At 38.5% G+C, this 17,931-nt stretch overlaps 1 protein-coding gene across 4 annotated transcripts in view; it reads left to right on the top strand.

Annotated features, from left to right (window-relative positions):
* Itsn2 (intersectin 2) overlaps positions 1-17,931 on the top strand; it is a 108,920-nt gene that overhangs the window by 63,237 nt on the left and 27,752 nt on the right. For all 4 annotated transcript variants that reach the window (XM_051181708.1, XM_051181709.1, XM_051181710.1 and 1 more), the window contains 8 exons: positions 116-260; positions 1,757-1,962; positions 3,806-3,870; positions 5,420-5,586; positions 8,979-9,024; positions 9,108-9,229; positions 10,259-10,355; positions 11,616-11,807. In XM_051181708.1, coding sequence (XP_051037665.1) covers positions 116-260; positions 1,757-1,962; positions 3,806-3,870; positions 5,420-5,586; positions 8,979-9,024; positions 9,108-9,229; positions 10,259-10,355; positions 11,616-11,807 — 1,040 coding nt within the window. The remainder of the gene's footprint in view (positions 1-115; positions 261-1,756; positions 1,963-3,805; positions 3,871-5,419; positions 5,587-8,978; positions 9,025-9,107; positions 9,230-10,258; positions 10,356-11,615; positions 11,808-17,931) is intronic.

The following is a 17,931-nucleotide window of genomic DNA, read 5'->3' as shown; positions in this document are numbered from 1 at the left end:
TTTACCCACAAATCCTGTTTATATACAGTGTGTATTAGACATGTGGGAAAACTGGTAGTACTCTGTTAGGTTCTAAACAACTAAGTATACTTATATTAAAGTTTTGCATTTGCAGACCACTTTGTTCAAATCAACCAGCATCAGTGACTGATTATCAAAATGTATCTTTCTCAAACCTTACTGTCAACACATCATGGCAAAAAAAGTCAGCTTTTACTCGCACTGTGTCTCCAGGATCTGTGTCCCCCATTCATGGACAGGTATGTTATCTGTAGTTCTCTTTATTCTTGATTTTGCTCTGGATTCCATACAGAGGCATCCATCTTTCCATCATTTAAGCAGGGCCTGTAGCATTCAGTTACATTCTAAGTATTTGCTTAACAACTCAGTCCCATAAGGATTGGGCTAGGGAGGGCCATTGTTTTTCTTGTCTGGGAACCCTGGTACTTTGGTATATGTACTTAGATACATTAAAATTACTAAAAAGAAATACAAAATCTGAAATACAGATGTTGTCTTCACTTAGAAATCCTTAGTATATGGTTATAATTTCCAGCATTTTATTATGTGCTAAAAATTCAAGAGAACATATGTTGACAAAAATTCCACCACTAAGTAGTTTAAAACCTAATAAAGGAATCATGCATACATGTAACTGTGAAACATGAGAAATGTAATAAATACAGCTGCAAAGTTCTGAGGGCTCAGGAAGGAGAGAACATCTCGTGATCTGTGAGAATTAGCGCATACTTCCTGAAGGAAAGGTATTTGAGTTGGATCCTCAAACAGAAGCAAGGCTTCACCAAACCTAGAAGTTTCTCTAGTGAAATAGCAATGTGAGTAAGGTCACTAAGGCACATCAATTAGAGGTGTTGGAAGAAATGAGGCTTGTGTGTAGTGTAGTTAGATTACACAGCTCTTGAGGAAAGTGTGAAGAAGCATAGTATTGTTGTACAGCATCAGCACTTAGAAGGCTGAGCTAGAAAGACTGAGATTTTCAAGTCATCCTTGGCTACATAAACCATTTAAGGCTAGCCTGAGCTGCACAAGCAAGACTGTCTCAATCAGTAAATACCAACCAACAAATACCATTTTAAGATAAGCAGCTATAGAGGTTAGGGGTAATTAGTAAAGTAGTTAATAGAGTACTAGACAATTCAGCAGTGAAAAAACAAACATAACACCGTTAACTGCTCACTGGGGAAAGCACCTGGTGCATAAGCTCAACCACCTATGTTCATGAAAGCTTGATGCAATGGCATGCAGTTACTGCTGTGCCAAAGTGGGAGGTGGGAACAGGTAAGTCCGCTGGAGAGGGACTCAGTGTTACTACCTGTGGGGAGTAAGAGGGCAGTGCGTCCACTGTGAGTGAGGAGCTCACCTGTGAAGGGAGAGGGGCCATAGTTGTTAAGAGGGAACAGCAAGGGGGATGCTAAGCACGACCAGGACTCCATTCCTTGGGGATCAGGGAGAGCCAACAGCAGCTAGAAGCCTTTGGAAGCTGGAGGAGAGAAGAAAATTGCAGTAAGTCCTTTTTAAATTTCACTTGATGGATTTATGAATGCTTGCTTGAGTGTGTGCTCATCAGTATCCATGATGATGTGTCCTTGAATGGTGGGATGCTCAAGAAAGCTCCTCACAGGGCTGTGTATTGTGTGTTACTTTAAGTTCATAGACTGACCAAGTTGATATGCTAGGAATTAGAAATCACAGTTACCATGATCTGTTTTTAAATTCTGGTGGCTTTGTATCCTAGGGGCAAGCTGTAGAAAACCTGAAAGCCCAGGCCCTTTGTTCTTGGACGGCAAAGAAAGAGAACCACTTGAACTTCTCAAAACACGATGTCATTACTGTCCTGGAGCAACAAGAAAATTGGTGGTTTGGGGAGGTGCATGGAGGAAGAGGATGGTTCCCCAAATCTTATGTCAAGATCATTCCTGGGAGTGAAGTAAAGCGAGAAGAGTAAGCACTTCTGTGTATCTCCTTCAGGCATGGATGTTGGCATCTTTGCCACATAAGCAGGGGTTTGAATTCCAGAGGGAAATTTCAGACATGGAAAAAATTACTCCACGTGTTTTTATCTGTTTTAGATTCTTTTCTTCTAGCCATTTCAAATTTGTGAAGTTTTCAGAATACTCAATTTCTAGGTTTGTTTTCTTTTTACCATAAGACCAGTTAGAAAGAAAATTTGCTTTTCATTACATTTGAAGCATTTCTCCATTGTTTACTGAAATTTTTCAGTATTTAAAGGATCCTTACTGAGGTCTTGCCCTTTCAAATTGAGCATTCACATGCCTGGACTTCCAGAGCTCTTTAAACATAACCTCTCTGTTGTTCATACTATATGTCTTTATAGTTATTGGCTCTTTTGACCCATATTCCTAATTAAGTCATAAGCTCATGAAGCTATAATTTGTCTCTTTTGATCCATTTTTTCCTAGCTACTTTAATACATAGTAGCTGGTAACCAGCTTAATGAATGAGGGCAGGAGAGAATGAGTGGACAATTGAATGAAATTGCAAATATACAAAAACCAAAACCTAGCTTGACCGAGATCTTATGTCTGTGGAGGTGTCATGTTACCAGCTGGCTCTAATATGGGAGTAAGCACCACTGTTAGCTGTGGGTAACTGTTCCTTGCATCCCATCTGAAAGGGGTCTGAATAGAAGCAGTGTAATACATGAGCATCCTGGTCTTGGAAATCAAGCTTATGTCCTCGTTCCACTATGTTCAGATTTCTGATTAGATGAAAAAGTTAAACTTCAAAAGCTGTAAGACTCTTCATTGTTGCACATCTACTTATTAGCCTTTAGTTCAGATGTAGACATTAGCTTCTCAGGTTGACCTGGAATTGTGGAAGCATGAAGTAGTAAGCATCACAATTCATGCCTAGCATCTCCATGCTAGACCCTTTAGTGCAATGATTGTATTATTTCTATACAAGAAAATGTAAACAAAAAACAGATTAAGTTTAAATGTTTTAGAGGCCATTTCCCCCTAAATTTCTGTTCAATTACTGATCCTTTCTAAGAGATGGGTCAGCTGCCATAAAGCTGGGTATGAGTATACATGTCAGTAGGTTTGGCAACTTAGGAAGTCAAAGCAGGAAGATTTCTTGGATCTTACAAGTTCAAAACCCAGCATGGGCAACATAGAAGACCCTGTCCCAAAACAAAAAAGCACAAGCCACAAAGAAAACTAGCAAAGCCTGCATTGATGGAGACATTAGCATTAAACAAGGCAGTCCCGTTGTGAGGGTTTAGTAGTGATTTCTCTGTGCCATTCCATAATTCAGATGCAGGGCCTGGGGATCCTCGGCATTCCCTGGGTATCTGTATCTACAACTTGATAGTTCTTTCAAACTTTTGAAACCAGCACCCTGGATTAACATGGAAATTACTATTTACCCATTATGAAAATTTTTAAGTCTGCTTTTTTATATTTTTAGATGTAATAAATTCTAATCAGATAATAACATTTGTATATTTACCTTGTTTATCTGTAAGTCAAGCCAGTCTCTGTATGTGCTGTCCACTGACTAGTGTACAGATGTCTGTTAAGTTCCATGTAAAGGTGAAACCTATGTTCTGTTGAAGTTATTTTAAAATGTAGTGGTTTATAGTTAGGCAGTTCTTGGTCTCAGAGGATTTTGTATATAAGAATATTCCTACTGTGTGCACAGAGATGTTATTTAGTTGAGGGGACACTAGACACTGATAACCCTGTCACAGTCTTCAGTTCACTTTTTCTGGAGTTTCTATCTTCTGTGTTCATGTGTCTTATTTCTCCACTTTATTTTCTAGGCCAGAAGCTTTGTATGCGGCTGTAAATAAGAAACCTACCTCCGCAGCTTATCCAGCTGGAGAAGGTAAGCTTTGGGCAATTTGCATTAAATGGGAATTAGCTTAGTTATTATTTGAATACATTGTTCTTTTCTCTATTTCAAGTTGTTCAATGTTTGTAAGATTAACGTGCTTCTGTTTACCTCATATAAATATTGACGATACAGAAAACACATGGCTGAAAATCCTTAGCATATTTAGAGTTGGTGCTACAGAAATTCAGCACAGGGGCTGGGATGATGGCTCGGTGGTTAAGACCACTTACTTACCTTGCAGAAAGACTACTCACAACTCCCTGTAACTACAGCTCAGTGCCCTTTCTGGCCTCTGCAGATCTGCACACACACACACACACACACACACACACACACACACACACACACACACACACACACGCACGCACGCACACACGTGATGGTGCATGTCTTTAGTCCCAGCACCATGACAAAGGATGAGAAAGGGCTTCTCACAGAAAAAAGAGAATGAATCAAGCATGACCATGCACCTTAGGAAACAAGGTCAACAGAGAGGCTGGCACCATATTGACACTGAAGACTGCGTGCGCAGATGAATGTAGGAAAGCAGCAAGGAGAGCTCGGGCGCTCTTACTTACTGTGATTTTCTTACCTTGTAAGTACCTATAGTTGTAGTAAATCAATGAGGTAGAGTGACTCTGGGTAAGTAGGCTACAAAGTATGTTTCTGATAAAAAATCAGATTCTGTGTTGACAAATATACATAAAAATAGAAAAATAAAAAGACTTCTAAAACACAGTTGCTGTTCCTTCAAAGTAGTAACCATAGGAACGAGATTCAAGGACAATATAAAACTGCAGACTTACAACATGAGATCATTCAGCATCTGCTTGCGCCAAGCACTGTGCTAAGAGCTGAAACCTTGTGGCAGAACTTGATGTTTCCGTGACTGTGTACAGAACAGTCAAAAAACAGCATTAACACATTAGGGTATGTTTTACATTAAAGATTTATGTAAGGTTTAAAAGATTGTTTTGATGCCATTGTCAACAAGTAGCACTCGCCATTAAGCCTCAGTTCCATTATTTGTAGAGCTACTGTATGTTTGTAGTTTAGGATAATTCTTTGTTACCAAAAAAAAAAAAAAAAAAAAAAATGATTGACAAAGTGGGCACACCTTTCATCTCAGCCCTGGAGAAGCAGAATCAGGTGATCTCTGCTTCCAAGCCAGCCAAGGCTAGCTATACAGTGAGTCTATATCTCAAACAAAACAAACAAAAGTAAAAGATTGACTATTGCTACTCTTGTTGCCACAGAGCCCACTGTCCTTGAAGCCTAAGCAATAATCTTTCTTTTCGTTAACAAAATAATAGCAATTGAAAAAAAAAAAGTAAATCCCTTGGTAAAGTTTGTTAGCCTTTACCTAGACAATTATTAGGTAATTGCTTTGTTTCTGTTTTCTACCGGAAGACCTTGTTTGAAGTTGTAAGGCTCAATGTCTTTTTTCTGTAAACCTCTACATCTTAGAGATTGGCCCATTTTCTTTTCTACATCTGTAGTCTTAAAATCCAGAATATTTGCCTTTCCTTGTTCCCTACAGAGTACATTGCACTTTATCCATACTCAAGTGTAGAGCCTGGAGATTTGACTTTCAATGAAGGTGAAGAAATATTGGTGACCCAGAAAGATGGAGAGTGGTGGACAGGAAGTATTGGAGAGAGAACTGGAATCTTCCCATCCAACTACGTCAAACCTAAAGATCAAGAGGTAGTATCCTTTGCATTAAAACTAAGGCATTCTGTTGTTGCCAATCAAGATTCATGCTGATACAGAGATCTGTGATTTATGTCAGGCTTCATTCATACAACAAAACTGCTCGAAGTAGCTCCCATCACATAGGTTTTATTTTGGGGCCCCAATTAAAAGATAAGGGGCACAGGATTCATAGACTAAATAGAGCATGAGCCATTGATAGGACTGAGCCTCATGGTCACTGACACTAAGGACTGGTTCTAGAGTCTGCAGAAGTTACCTAGAGCTGCTGACAGGAGTCTGTACCAGCACCAACTCCACAGGTCCACATTCTGGAGTTCACTCCCTCCCCCACACCACCATTCTGCTGTAATGTGGAAACCTGCAGGCTTTCTCTGTGCTATGAAAAACTGCAGAGGATCGGGGTCCCCTTCAGAGGGTTATTGTGTGAAAGCACAAGAAGCTTTTGTGAAAAATAACTCATGTTTTAAAGAGGAAGTAAAAAGATGGTGTATTTTTTTATTTCTACAAACCTTTTATGCTGCTGGTGTAAATGCAGACAGACCTCATTTCTATCTCTAGATTAAGTCTAGAAAACTTTCAGTGTTTTTCTTTTTATCATGGGGATAGGCACAGGGTCTTACATAGCTCAGGCTGTCTTCATATTTGGTATAAATCTGAGACCTTGAACTCCTAATCTTCATGTATATAAGGCCTCCCACGTGAAGATATTACAAGTGTCCATCACCAAGCTCTATTTCATATCTTCTTTTGGTTGAAATACATGAAGAACATACAACCTCATACAGATATGGGGGTAAAAAAGTATTTTAATATTTGCAGATGTCTCTTAGTAGTCTGATTCTACTACATTAAAATTTGATGCAGGGCAAATTGTTATAGATTAGTTGTAGCTCTAGTAATTTAAAGTCATACTGGTGAATGCTTTTATATTAAATTTTGTCAATATTTACTTACTATTAATAAATAAATTAACAATTAAAATTGTTTATTTAATTTAATACTTGAATATATCAATTAATTCAATAAACTAATTTATAAATTCATTAGATAAGTTTATTATCTATTTGAATAATCTATTTTAAAATAAAATTAATGTGTATTTAATTTATATTAAAATTCTTTTAATTTAATATAAAATTATTTTATATTAAAACTCACTGATTTGTTTTGCATTGTTAATATAGCCTTTACTTGTGTGAAAAATTATAACATCATTCACTATATTTAGAAACTAGTGGCTCACTGAAGTGTACAGATATTCCTTATATAATATAATACACTTTATTATATAATATCAAGACAATAACATCTGTAAATATCATCACATGTCTAACAGGCATGACTGATCTGTGGCCCATAATAGCACATGTGGCATTGTATAACTATCAATAAGGTCCAACATGCTAGTAGATGACTGTGTTGAAAGGGTGGATTTTTAGAACAATGTTCTCTCTGTGACTTCTGTTTGGCTTTTAAAGGGTAAATTAGGGATGGGATCTGGCTCAGGGATTAAGCTCTTGCCTCCAGGTATAAGACCTAGGGTTCAATCCCCAGTTCCCAGTCCTGTATAAGGAATTAATTGGGAGAGGGGAGCTTGAATTTTAACACTGTCAACAAACCCTGTCATCTGTTTTCCTTAATGTGACAGGCATACTTAAATTCATTTTTGAAAAAATGTTTACTAAACCCTACATCTAAATATTTGTCAGTTTTTTAAGGTAAAAATGTAGTTTGATGCTACCAAGTTATTGGCATTTTACCCACCATTGTAACTAACCATCGGCACAGTAAAAGGACAGTTGCTTGTATTACCTTGAAAATTGTTTTCACTCTACAGGGCACCCAAGGACTATAGGGATCTGTGAACCACACACTGAGGACCAGGCTGCTGGAGTTGAACCTGCCTCCCCCACTTGAAGCTAGATAACTCTGAACAGTTGCCTTGCTTGTCAATTCCTCAGATTCATTCTCTGTGAAATAGGGACAATCCTAATTACTTAACAACGTTATTATAAAACTGACTAGCTGAGTATCTGTAACTGTATAGAGCACACATGCTGCGTACTCACAAATGTTAGCTTTGACTTCAGACCTTCAATGTAGTTGTGTATCCTAATAGAAAAGAAAATCCCCCTTAACTCCTCCCCTTTTTACTCAAGCTCCTAATAATAACAAATATGATCAGTTCAATTTATTCCTTGTTATTTTGCGGTACTGGAGATTGAATCCAGGGCCTCACAAATAACAGGCAAACAAGCAACAACTGAGCTACTCCATCCCCAGTTTATCCTTTAAAGTCAACAGAAGTTACAGCTGCTACCCATAATAGGAATTTCCTGTTCTTAAATCAAATTCAATCATTTTAGGAAGAATATAATAAATAAATAAAGATTGCCTCCTACTCAGCAAGAGCTACAGATGAGCCAGGGTCCCTTACAGAAAATAAGATCAAAACTCATACATGCCTTCACATATCCTTAATATACACATTTTATATACTTAGCATTCATGTTCACCCTATTCATGAATAGGATAACCCATGAGCTGGCTAGTTAGTCATCTAAGAGAGGTAGCGTCAATTGAGAAAATGCCCCAGTCAGATCAGCCTATAGTCAAGCTTGTTGGGTATTTTTTTTAAATTAATGACTAGGGGGCAGGCCACTGTGGACTGGGCTGCCCCTATGCTGGTGTCCTGGAGCAGGATAAGCAGGCTACAAGAAGCAAGCCAGTAAACAGCATCCTTCCATGGCCTCTCCAAGTTCCTGCCCTGTTTCAGTTTCTGTCCTGACTTTCCTCAGTGATGGGCTGTTATCTGGAAGAGTAAGATGCAGTATCCTTCCATGGCCTCTCCAAGTTCCTGCCCTGTTTCAGTTTCTGTCCTGACTTTCCTCAGTGATGGGCTGTTATCTGGAAGAGTAAGATGCAGTATCCTTCCATGGCCTCTCCAAGTTCCTGCCCTGTTTCAGTTTCTGTCCTGACTTTCCTCAGTGATGGGCTGTTATCTGGAAGAGTAAGATGCAGTAAACCCTTTCCTCCCCAAGTTGCTTTTGGTCATGGTGGTTTCATCACAGCAATCAAAACCAAACTAATTCCAGCCAGCCATGTTTAATGTCAGGAAAGTTATGTAAAATGAGCTCTTTCTGCCATATAAGTGTGTGACAATGTCAGCTGCTTGCTTATAAAATACTCTGGTAGCAGATCAAACCTCTTTGTCAGTGTTGAATTCTTCAGTTATTTGATTAATATTAAGTCCGTTGTCATTTTGGTGTTCATTTAAAGAAACGAGTCCTGGGCATTAGAAATCTTTAATTCTTAGTAAACCTGGACTGTTTGTTGTATCTGGATTGCTGACAATGAGTTTTTAAATATTTTTTTCCTTGTAGAATTTTGGAAATGCTGGCAAATCTGGAACATCAAGCAAAAAGCCAGGTATGTGTAACAGTAACCTTGAAAACTGACCGGCATTGGCTGTGCCGTAGTCTTGGATCCTCAGTTCCAATTTCTTCTTTCAGAGATCGCTCAAGTAACTTCTGCATATGCCGCTTCCGGTGCTGAACAGCTCAGCCTTGCACCAGGGCAGTTAATATTAATCTTAAAGAAAAACACAAGTGGGTGGTGGCAAGGAGAGCTACAGGTAATGTTCTTTTCCAGGTAAAAAGTCAGGCTCTTAAAAACAGTCACCCCCAGTCATAACACTTAGAGGCCATCAGTCAACACTTAAATATATTTCCCTTGAATCTTCTGCTTTACCTCTTCCTGGAAGCTACTTTATTTAACCTAGGAAATTTGACCCTCTTGAAATGCTTTAATGACTTCCTGATTATTGACAAAGCTCCAGGGTGTGCTTTAAGTGAGCTATACCTTTAACAGTTGACTTGAACTTGCAAGGAGCTCTGGGATGATCTCTTTAAACTGTAAATGTTATTTGGGAAGAATATCAGAGAACTGTTAGCTTAGAAGTTCTCTAGAGACTTCCAAGGCTGGCATTTTTAGCAGTATGTTGAGATGCATATTGTAGTGAATCTTCCAGTTGTTTAATGTTGACCTGAAAGACCAATGATGAGTTCAGGAGTTCTATGACTAGTCCCTAAGACTGCTTCAAATTTGGTAATTTACTAGAAGAATTCTTAGAGCTCACTGAGCTGTTACCCTCATTGTTTGCCATTATGAAACTACAGATTCAAATCAGCCAATGGATTAGGTACAAGGGGTTCCCAGCAGAGCAAGAGACAGCATTACCTCTTCCTGGAAGAAATTTGTAACAGCACAGTTATTGCCAGCCAGAGAAGTCTGTGGGAGCCCTAGAGTTGGAAGTTTTAGCTAGGGCTTTCTCACATAGGTATGATTGATTGTTCATATGATGAGCATATGACTCCAGCCCTGTCATCAGAGTGAGCTGATATACATGACACAGAGCACCAACCATAAGTCACAATGCTAGATTTGGTGTTGCCCAAGCCTTGCAGGTAAACTGAGACACTTGCTAGTAGTGATATTCCACAAGTATTTAGATTCTGTCCGAGGGGCCAAGTGCAAAGGCCAGTATGTGGGCAAGGTTAACTTGTCATTATAGAAAGCCTAGATTTTTTAATTTTGAGTTGTAGCTCAATGGTTACTTTTAATTTCATATTTTAATTATACATTTCTTTTGCTAATTTTATAGGCCAGAGGGAAAAAACGGCAGAAGGGGTGGTTTCCTGCCAGCCATGTGAGGCTATTGGGTCCAAGCAGTGAGAGATCCACACCTGCCTTTCACGCTGGTATGAAGTGGTTACCCTGTGGTTTGTCTAGAAGATGGGAGTCTCTTAGGTCAGCCAGCTCTTTGAAAGACATGGAAAGCTCACCTTTCCTGTCCTCTGCTTCTGAGCAGCCTGCTATTGGGGAAGTCTCCTGCAGAGTCAGTCCTGTTATCCTTTAAGAAATGGAAAAGTGACAGGTGCTTTCCTCTCCTCCCCTTCTCTTTCTCCTACTTCTCTCTCCATTCACTGCCTCCCCCACTTCCCCTGTGCTCTGTCCTTCTGTGAGGGGCTTTATAGGAATCTCTTAGAATACACCTTGTATGCTAGTTCCTCTGGTGGTATGAATTATAGTACATGCAACTAGGAGGAGAGAGGGGGAGGCCATTATTGGATTGAAGAAAAAACTGAATCTAAAGAAAGGTCTAGAGACCTACAAGACTGCCGCCAACTAACAATTTGAGCAACCGTGGAAAGACTACCATAAATCCCTTTCCCGGATAGTGACATCAATGAGAGCCCTCATCTAATACCTGTTAGACACTGAAGCAAACACCCATACATAAACACCGAGTCGAACTAAAACCTAGGTGCAGATGGAGAGGACAAGACCAGGTTGCAGAAACACATAGAGACAGCTGACTTGAACAAGGAGGAGCTAACGGGCCTCCAGACTGATAGCTGGGAATCCAGCATGGGACTGACTCAGGCCCCCCTGAATATGGGTCTCAGCCAGAAGGACTGGGCAGTCTAAGGGACCTCAGACAGTGGAGCCAGGATGTATCCCTGGTTCACAAAAGGACCTTGCGGACACATCCCCCAAGGAGGGATAACTGCCTTAACCTAGAAACAGGAGAGAAGTCCTAGTCCCTACTTCAAATGACTTGACAGATTTACATGACCCCACCTGGATGACATTGCCCTACATGTGGAATTGGGGTGGGGGGATGGGAGGAGAGGGTGGTCAGGGTGCATGTGAGGGGGGAGAGAGGGTAAGAGGGAGGAAAGAAGAGAGGGAGGGAGAGGGAACTGGGATCGACATGTAAAATAATAAAATAAATTTTAAAAAAAGGAAGTGTTGTTGTTAATTTAAAAAGAAGTGGTTCACTTGGATTTGTACCTAGAGTTGCTTCTGTGAGACAGACTAGGAAAGAGGAGTGGGGGAGAGAGCACATAAAACAAATTTTTAGCCTAATTTTAGAATTTAGTAATAATCTAAGTTCTAGGGACAGGGTTGATCCTTATAGGAATTCTTAACTTATTCTTTTGCTGTTCTTTTGATAGTATGTCAAGTGATCGCCATGTATGACTATGTAGCGAGTAATGAAGATGAGCTCAATTTCTCTAAGGGACAGCTGATTAATGTCATAAACAAAGATGACCCTGACTGGTGGCAAGGAGAAATCAACGGGGTGACTGGTCTCTTTCCTTCAAACTATGTTAAGATGACAACAGACTCAGACCCAAGTCAACAGTGTGAGTAACATCAAATTAATTACTTCTCACCTGATATGAAATCTTTACTATGCTGTATTGCATTTATTGCTATTCTGGGTCAGATCTTAAACTTAACACTCACAGCAGATGTAATTAATATTTCAAATAAGAAAAACCAAAGTAACAGTTTACAAGCTTGAAAGTTGTCCTGCTTTCTCATAAATGCTTTCTGCTAGCTTCAGACTTTAGTGTTAGTTTTTGTCTTTTTAAAATGTGTACTTTCTCATGTGGGGTCTTTGGTGTGATAGCATCTCTAAGGCTTCGCCCCTTCCCCACCACCCACCACCACATTACAGCACCTACTGTTCTTTATCAGATTAGTAAAAAGTAGCTGGTGCTGTAGTATTCCTATACTGTAACGTATCCTTTTAGTCTATAGATGCCATTAATTTTGGAATCCTTTCATTTATTTTCTATGTGTTTAAATACCAACCGGTTTGGAAAAATTAAATAACCCATTTTAAATGCTTGCAAAATTCCTCTCACCAGGTAATTCTTTAGAGAGCCATCTCTTGCCACAAAGTATGTGTCAATCAAGACAGTTTCTCAGTTGCCAGACACATACAAAGGAGAGAGAGAGAGACTGAGAGACAGAGACTGAGAGACAGAAACAGGGTGGGGGGAGGGAAAGGAAAAGAAAGGAAGCCATTACTCTGGAGAAATCTACCTCAAATATAAAAACCTCCTAGAAAAGTAACAGCTTTTTAAAAGATATGCTGGTCTAATGTTGCCAGGGTTGGCATCACACTGTCTCTGTGCCTGAGGATGACCTTGAATTCCTGAGTCTCCTGCTTTCAGTTTCTGGTTCTGAGTACCTAGATTATAGGCCTACACTACTGTGCTCAAGTAAAACTCTCTCTCTTCCTACTCCCTTCTGTCTTTTTCCTCTCCCTCTCTCTTCCCTCCAGTAGTGATGGGAGGCACTGGGGAGTCAATGGAACCTACCTAGAGCCTCATGAACTGTGGGTAGGTGTCTACCACTGAGCCATGTCCCCAGTTTGTAATTCATAAGAGAAATGAGCTATGATTTTTTTTTGGTGCACAAATTATACAGAAAGTATGAATTAGTTACCAAAGGACACCTGTAATTTTTTGGCAAGCCAGGCATGGTATACTCCTAGAATCCCAGTATTCAGGAGGACCAAAAGCTGGACTCCAGTTTAAAACCAGTCATTGTACCTAGTGGCTGCTGTGTTAGCACAGCCCTCCCAAAATAATAAAATGAAATTAGAGTAAACAAATAAGAGGAGGGAAATCTTTCATTTATTATTATTCTACACAATTTTAAAGAAATGAAGTTCTCATTTGCTTCAGTCAATTTTATTCATTTCATAAATACTCTTTTAAGTGTCCACCACATGTTTACAGGCATTAGAATCCAAACATTCAATAATAATACTTGCTCTAAAGTAGCTTTGAATTTCAGTTGGGAGCAGTCAGATAAATGCAACACTTGTCATAGTGATTATTTATACGAATATGTACCTGGGAAAGATTCCAAAGTCTGTGTGGGAAAGAAGGCAGGCCATTGCAGGCTTCTCAGAGAACATTTGACTGGAACCGAGAAGAGAAGGAGTTACAGTTTGGTAGAAAGGCAAATGGGGATGGGAGGAGGTGCCAGTTCCTTTCTTGATTGTCTTACCTGTTTAGAAATGAGAGCATAGAACAGTGAAGGAGCTGCATCAAGAGAGGATAGTTTCAGTGTTCTTTATTATAAAGTAACTCTATAGCTTATCTACTACTGCCCTGCTTTGAGCTAAAATATCTGGGGTTTTGTGGTTCAGATACGTCTAAAAATAATGCCTTTTTCCTAAACGAATGGCACCGGTTTGTCACCTAACTTGAAATAAAGAGCTGTCAGGGAACAGTTTTCAAATAGATCCTCTGAAAAGTTTGTTTCCCATAAAACAACTGTTTAACCCACCTAGTAAACTGTGGAGTGTCTGTTAGATTTGCTCAAAATAGCTGTTTATTAGCAACTTGAGAGTCATAATTCCTTTTCAGCAGTGACCATAATTCATTTCTTCGGTAGCTATGATGTCATTATATGTAAGTTGATGTAAGCCTACAGTTAGTTTCCTTAGGACATGTTCTAGAAATGCTCCACGCTTAAAGTCAGGAGTTCACTTGAGAATTTACTGTAGCTACTCAGACATTGAGACGTGAATCAGTTATTAATAGTCTTGGAGGCATTGGTGCTGGTTAAACTGTAGATTACCATTTGGGTTTCTCTAGCCCTTGTAAACACAGTTTTCATTTTATTTTACAATTGGGACGTTTTAAGGTTGAGGATTTTAGTGGTTCAAATTTATTTAGTTGATGTTGCTTGTGACTATTAGTCAGATTTTTTTCTCACCCACCTAATTTACATTATGTTCATTTTATTCCTCATTTTTCTTTTTTTAGGACTCAATGTTGTCTTCCAGTTGTGAAAGCACCCCAGAGACCCACTATCCAAGTTTGACTCTAGCGTGAAGGCAGGGCAGGCAGCCCTGATCAAATATCTCCTACACAATTCGTTTACTTCGTTTGAATGTTAGAGCCACTTGTGACTATTTCTTTGTGTTTCTAATTTACGGTTAAAATTTATTTGTAACAATTTCAAGGATAGTGGGTCTTTGTGTGGCTTTCCCTGCTGTTCACTCTGGCATCCTTTAGCATTTTTCTTCCTTTTTAATTTGGCAATTGTAGGTCATTAGCATGCATATTCAGTTTGCCCTTATATGGTGGGAGTACAAACACACAAAGACCCACTATTTGCACAAACTGTTCTGTCTAGTTTGGAATGGGCTGCCTTGCTTTTCCAATGCTACTGCAATTGTATATTCATTATAGAATTCAGGTGATGTTTGCTTATGTTCTGCGATTATATTTGATCTAATCCTAATCACAAGAGCCCATAATTGGCTCAGTCTGTGATTTGTCCTCAAATAAGTACTATTTATTATTTTCTAATATGCCATTATGTGTACCAATAGTTAGGTTTGTTTGAAGGCTGAGAGTGGAAATAGGCTTTTCTATGTTTCTGTGTGATCTGATTAGGAGCAATAACATTGGAGGAACTTCCCTTGTCTCACAGAAGGTGAGAGTGGTATGCTTTGGCCAGTGTGTGCGCAGAGTAATGTCTATCTAGTCTGTCTCCACTGCCCGAGGATGAGCACGGGGCTCAGGCAGCCCCTTTAGGGTCTTAGGTGCTCCAGCACACCTTTACTGCTTTACTGATGACAATTAGATTGCTTTCAGGAATGAAACGTGTCCATCATTGACTGGAGTGAGAAACCTCCCCTGACTTAGAGCACTTATATCTATAATATATTCTGAAGTAGAATTTATGTTATCTCTTGTAGTCAGATGATGACTCACCCTAGTATACAAAATGACTGCTGGCATTCATAATACATTTAGTAAAATTCATAAAGAACCCTTGAAGGGTTTGTGCCATACCTGAAGCAGGTATGCAGACTCTAGCCAAGGACCCATAGTGGTAAGGGGAGAGCACATGAGAGCTGGCATTCCTCTCTGCCCATATTGACATTGCTATCCACACTTTCTGGCTAATATTCTTCTCCCACATTGGCTGTTTTGACATAGGATTTTACCTCTTCCCTCAAATGGAAAGCACTCTAAACACAATAGACATTATTATAAAATAATATATATGAGAGCACTTAGCTGAAATGAAAAGGAATTTTAATGCAGTATTAAACCATATTTGAAAATCAATGAGCAGTTTATGCAATTTAAAATGTTTACAAATTGCAGTGCAATCTACTATTTATGAAATATCAGATAAGTGTATATAAAGTCAGAAGTCTTATTCCTCATAGAGTTCTTTAAGAAAATGAAACATGCTTTTATACCTCTCACTTTAATTTAAAGTCATATTTTGTGCAATATTTATGTTAATGTGCCTATATATTATGAATGAATTATTACAATTATACATTGCCTAAATCATGACTTGAGAAAGAACCAGTAGTTTAGTTGCAACTTCACAATGCTCAAATATCTTTATTGGAAAAACTTCACAGTGTTGAGCAATGTGTATGTGTGCTCCCTGGGGTAGGGATTTCTGTTAAAGTTTTTGGATCACCTCCATTTTAGCATTTGCCATCATGACATTATTTTAAATGACATTCATAGGAAAGCAATAATATCAATTTGTAGACAGAGAAGAGAATTGCCTGCAGTCACTAAGAGACAGTGCAAATACTTAATTCCAAACTGACTTTTCCACAGTATATAGATTACCCAATCTTGCTTTTTATCTCCTCAACATTCTGCCTTTACCTCCTTGAGTTCAGTGTATGGACAACTGCTGTATAAACCAATGTTAGAAATCCGAGCACTGCTAATTAACTGCATTGTTCCACAAAGCACTTTTGTCTTTATCATTTTTATTTTGGGCTTTCTACTATGCTGATAAATTATTCCATCACTAAAAGTAGATTACTAGAAATGGCACTCAGGTTGAGCTCAGCATCTATAATCAATCTGAAAATAATAGTTCATCAGGTACCTGTGGCTTAAGTCACACACTGGCCCAGATTCAAAGTAAATGTCAGTCTAGAAAATAAACTTACTGTGTTAACCAGATACTTCTTGGGTAGGTATTTTGTCATATATTCAATAGAAAGCTGTAAGAAGGAAATTATATGAAATATAATCATTTGGATTGTTCTTATAAGTGCATGCAATCTGTTGCAATACCTCATCCAGCTGTGTGTTTGCTCTCTTCCTGATTTAATACAAGGCAGCTTTCTGTTGCTTAAAAGGAAAGAGTTTTATCGGAGGCATAATTTAAAAATTGGAATACAATGGAATCAATAGGAAGGTCACACTGTGTGGCAGGCATTTCTAAAACATGTGTTTGAAATTGATGGTGGGTGGGGGAGCTACAACCCAAACTGTTATTTTAGAAAATCGAAAACTAAAATTAACCCTATCAATTATATAGTTTCTCTGAATCGTTGAGTATTTTGAAATAATGCAACACTTAAAACAGTAAGCTTTAAAATACAATATAGAACTAGAATTCAAAAGAAAGAAAGTAGGAGGAAGAAAGGCAGGGAAAGAAATGCCAAGTCCAGGCCAAAGCTTTATTTGCCAAGTGTTCTTAGAATGAATTTTACCAGTTATAAATTCATGTAAATAACTAATGGAATTCTGAGAACCCTTTGCCTAGAGTGGCATTATTACATGCTGCTGTGATGCTACTGTAATGTAATAAATTATTAAATTGTTGCAAAGTGATGTATTTGCCTTAAATTTTTATTTTATGTGTCTTGAAAACTATAGTATTAAAGGTATTGAGATTGTGCAAATGCTGGGCACGCTTGGCATGAAATAATCTGTTTTTATTTTTACACAATTGTAATATAACTATGCAAGTGTGTTTATTAAAAGAACACAAACTCTATTACTTGTATTGTGTATTTCTTTTGAAGTATCCTTTTAAAGCTTATTTTAATTGCTTAGCTATAAATGTGATTAAATGTCTTTGGGATTTTTCTTTTCTCTTAGTGTAATCTCGGGGTTCAGACCAGTGGTCAAAATTTGTATAATTTGAGATAATCACATATACCTCAAAAACAAAAGATACTTTTGTTATGCTGTTGCATAGAGAAGTAAGATAACCATAATTGATGATTATAGAATATTTTTTCTTTTTGGAGATGGGATTTCTCTGTGTAGCCCTGACTATCTTAGAACTCATTTTGTAGACCAGCCTAGCCTCGAACTCACAGAGATTCACCTGCCTCTGCTGCCTAAGTGCTGGGATAAAGGCATGTGCCGCCACACCTGGTGAAATATTTTATTTACAGTTTTTTTTTTCCACAGTCTTTTTCTAAAAATATTGAAAGAGTCTTAGAAGAATTTTAGTACAAAGTAAGAGACCAATGGGAGAACCTGCAGCAGTTCATGTACACGACCTCAGAATTGAGCAGAGAAAATAAAAATAATGGATCCAAATATAATTAAGCATAAACACCATCTTTCCCAAATCTCTTCTCTGCAAAGTTATCCAGCTAGTATGTGTTGAGTATTTATTTGCATGAGGCCAAGCAGAATACCAGGTGCAGCTGGCAGCTCAATGAGAGTG

This window comes from Phodopus roborovskii, unplaced genomic scaffold, assembly GCF_943737965.1.
Source record: "Phodopus roborovskii unplaced genomic scaffold, PHOROB, whole genome shotgun sequence".
NCBI classification, from domain to species: Eukaryota; Metazoa; Chordata; class Mammalia; order Rodentia; family Cricetidae; genus Phodopus; species Phodopus roborovskii.
This window is presented reverse-complemented; position numbering and strand designations above follow the sequence as displayed.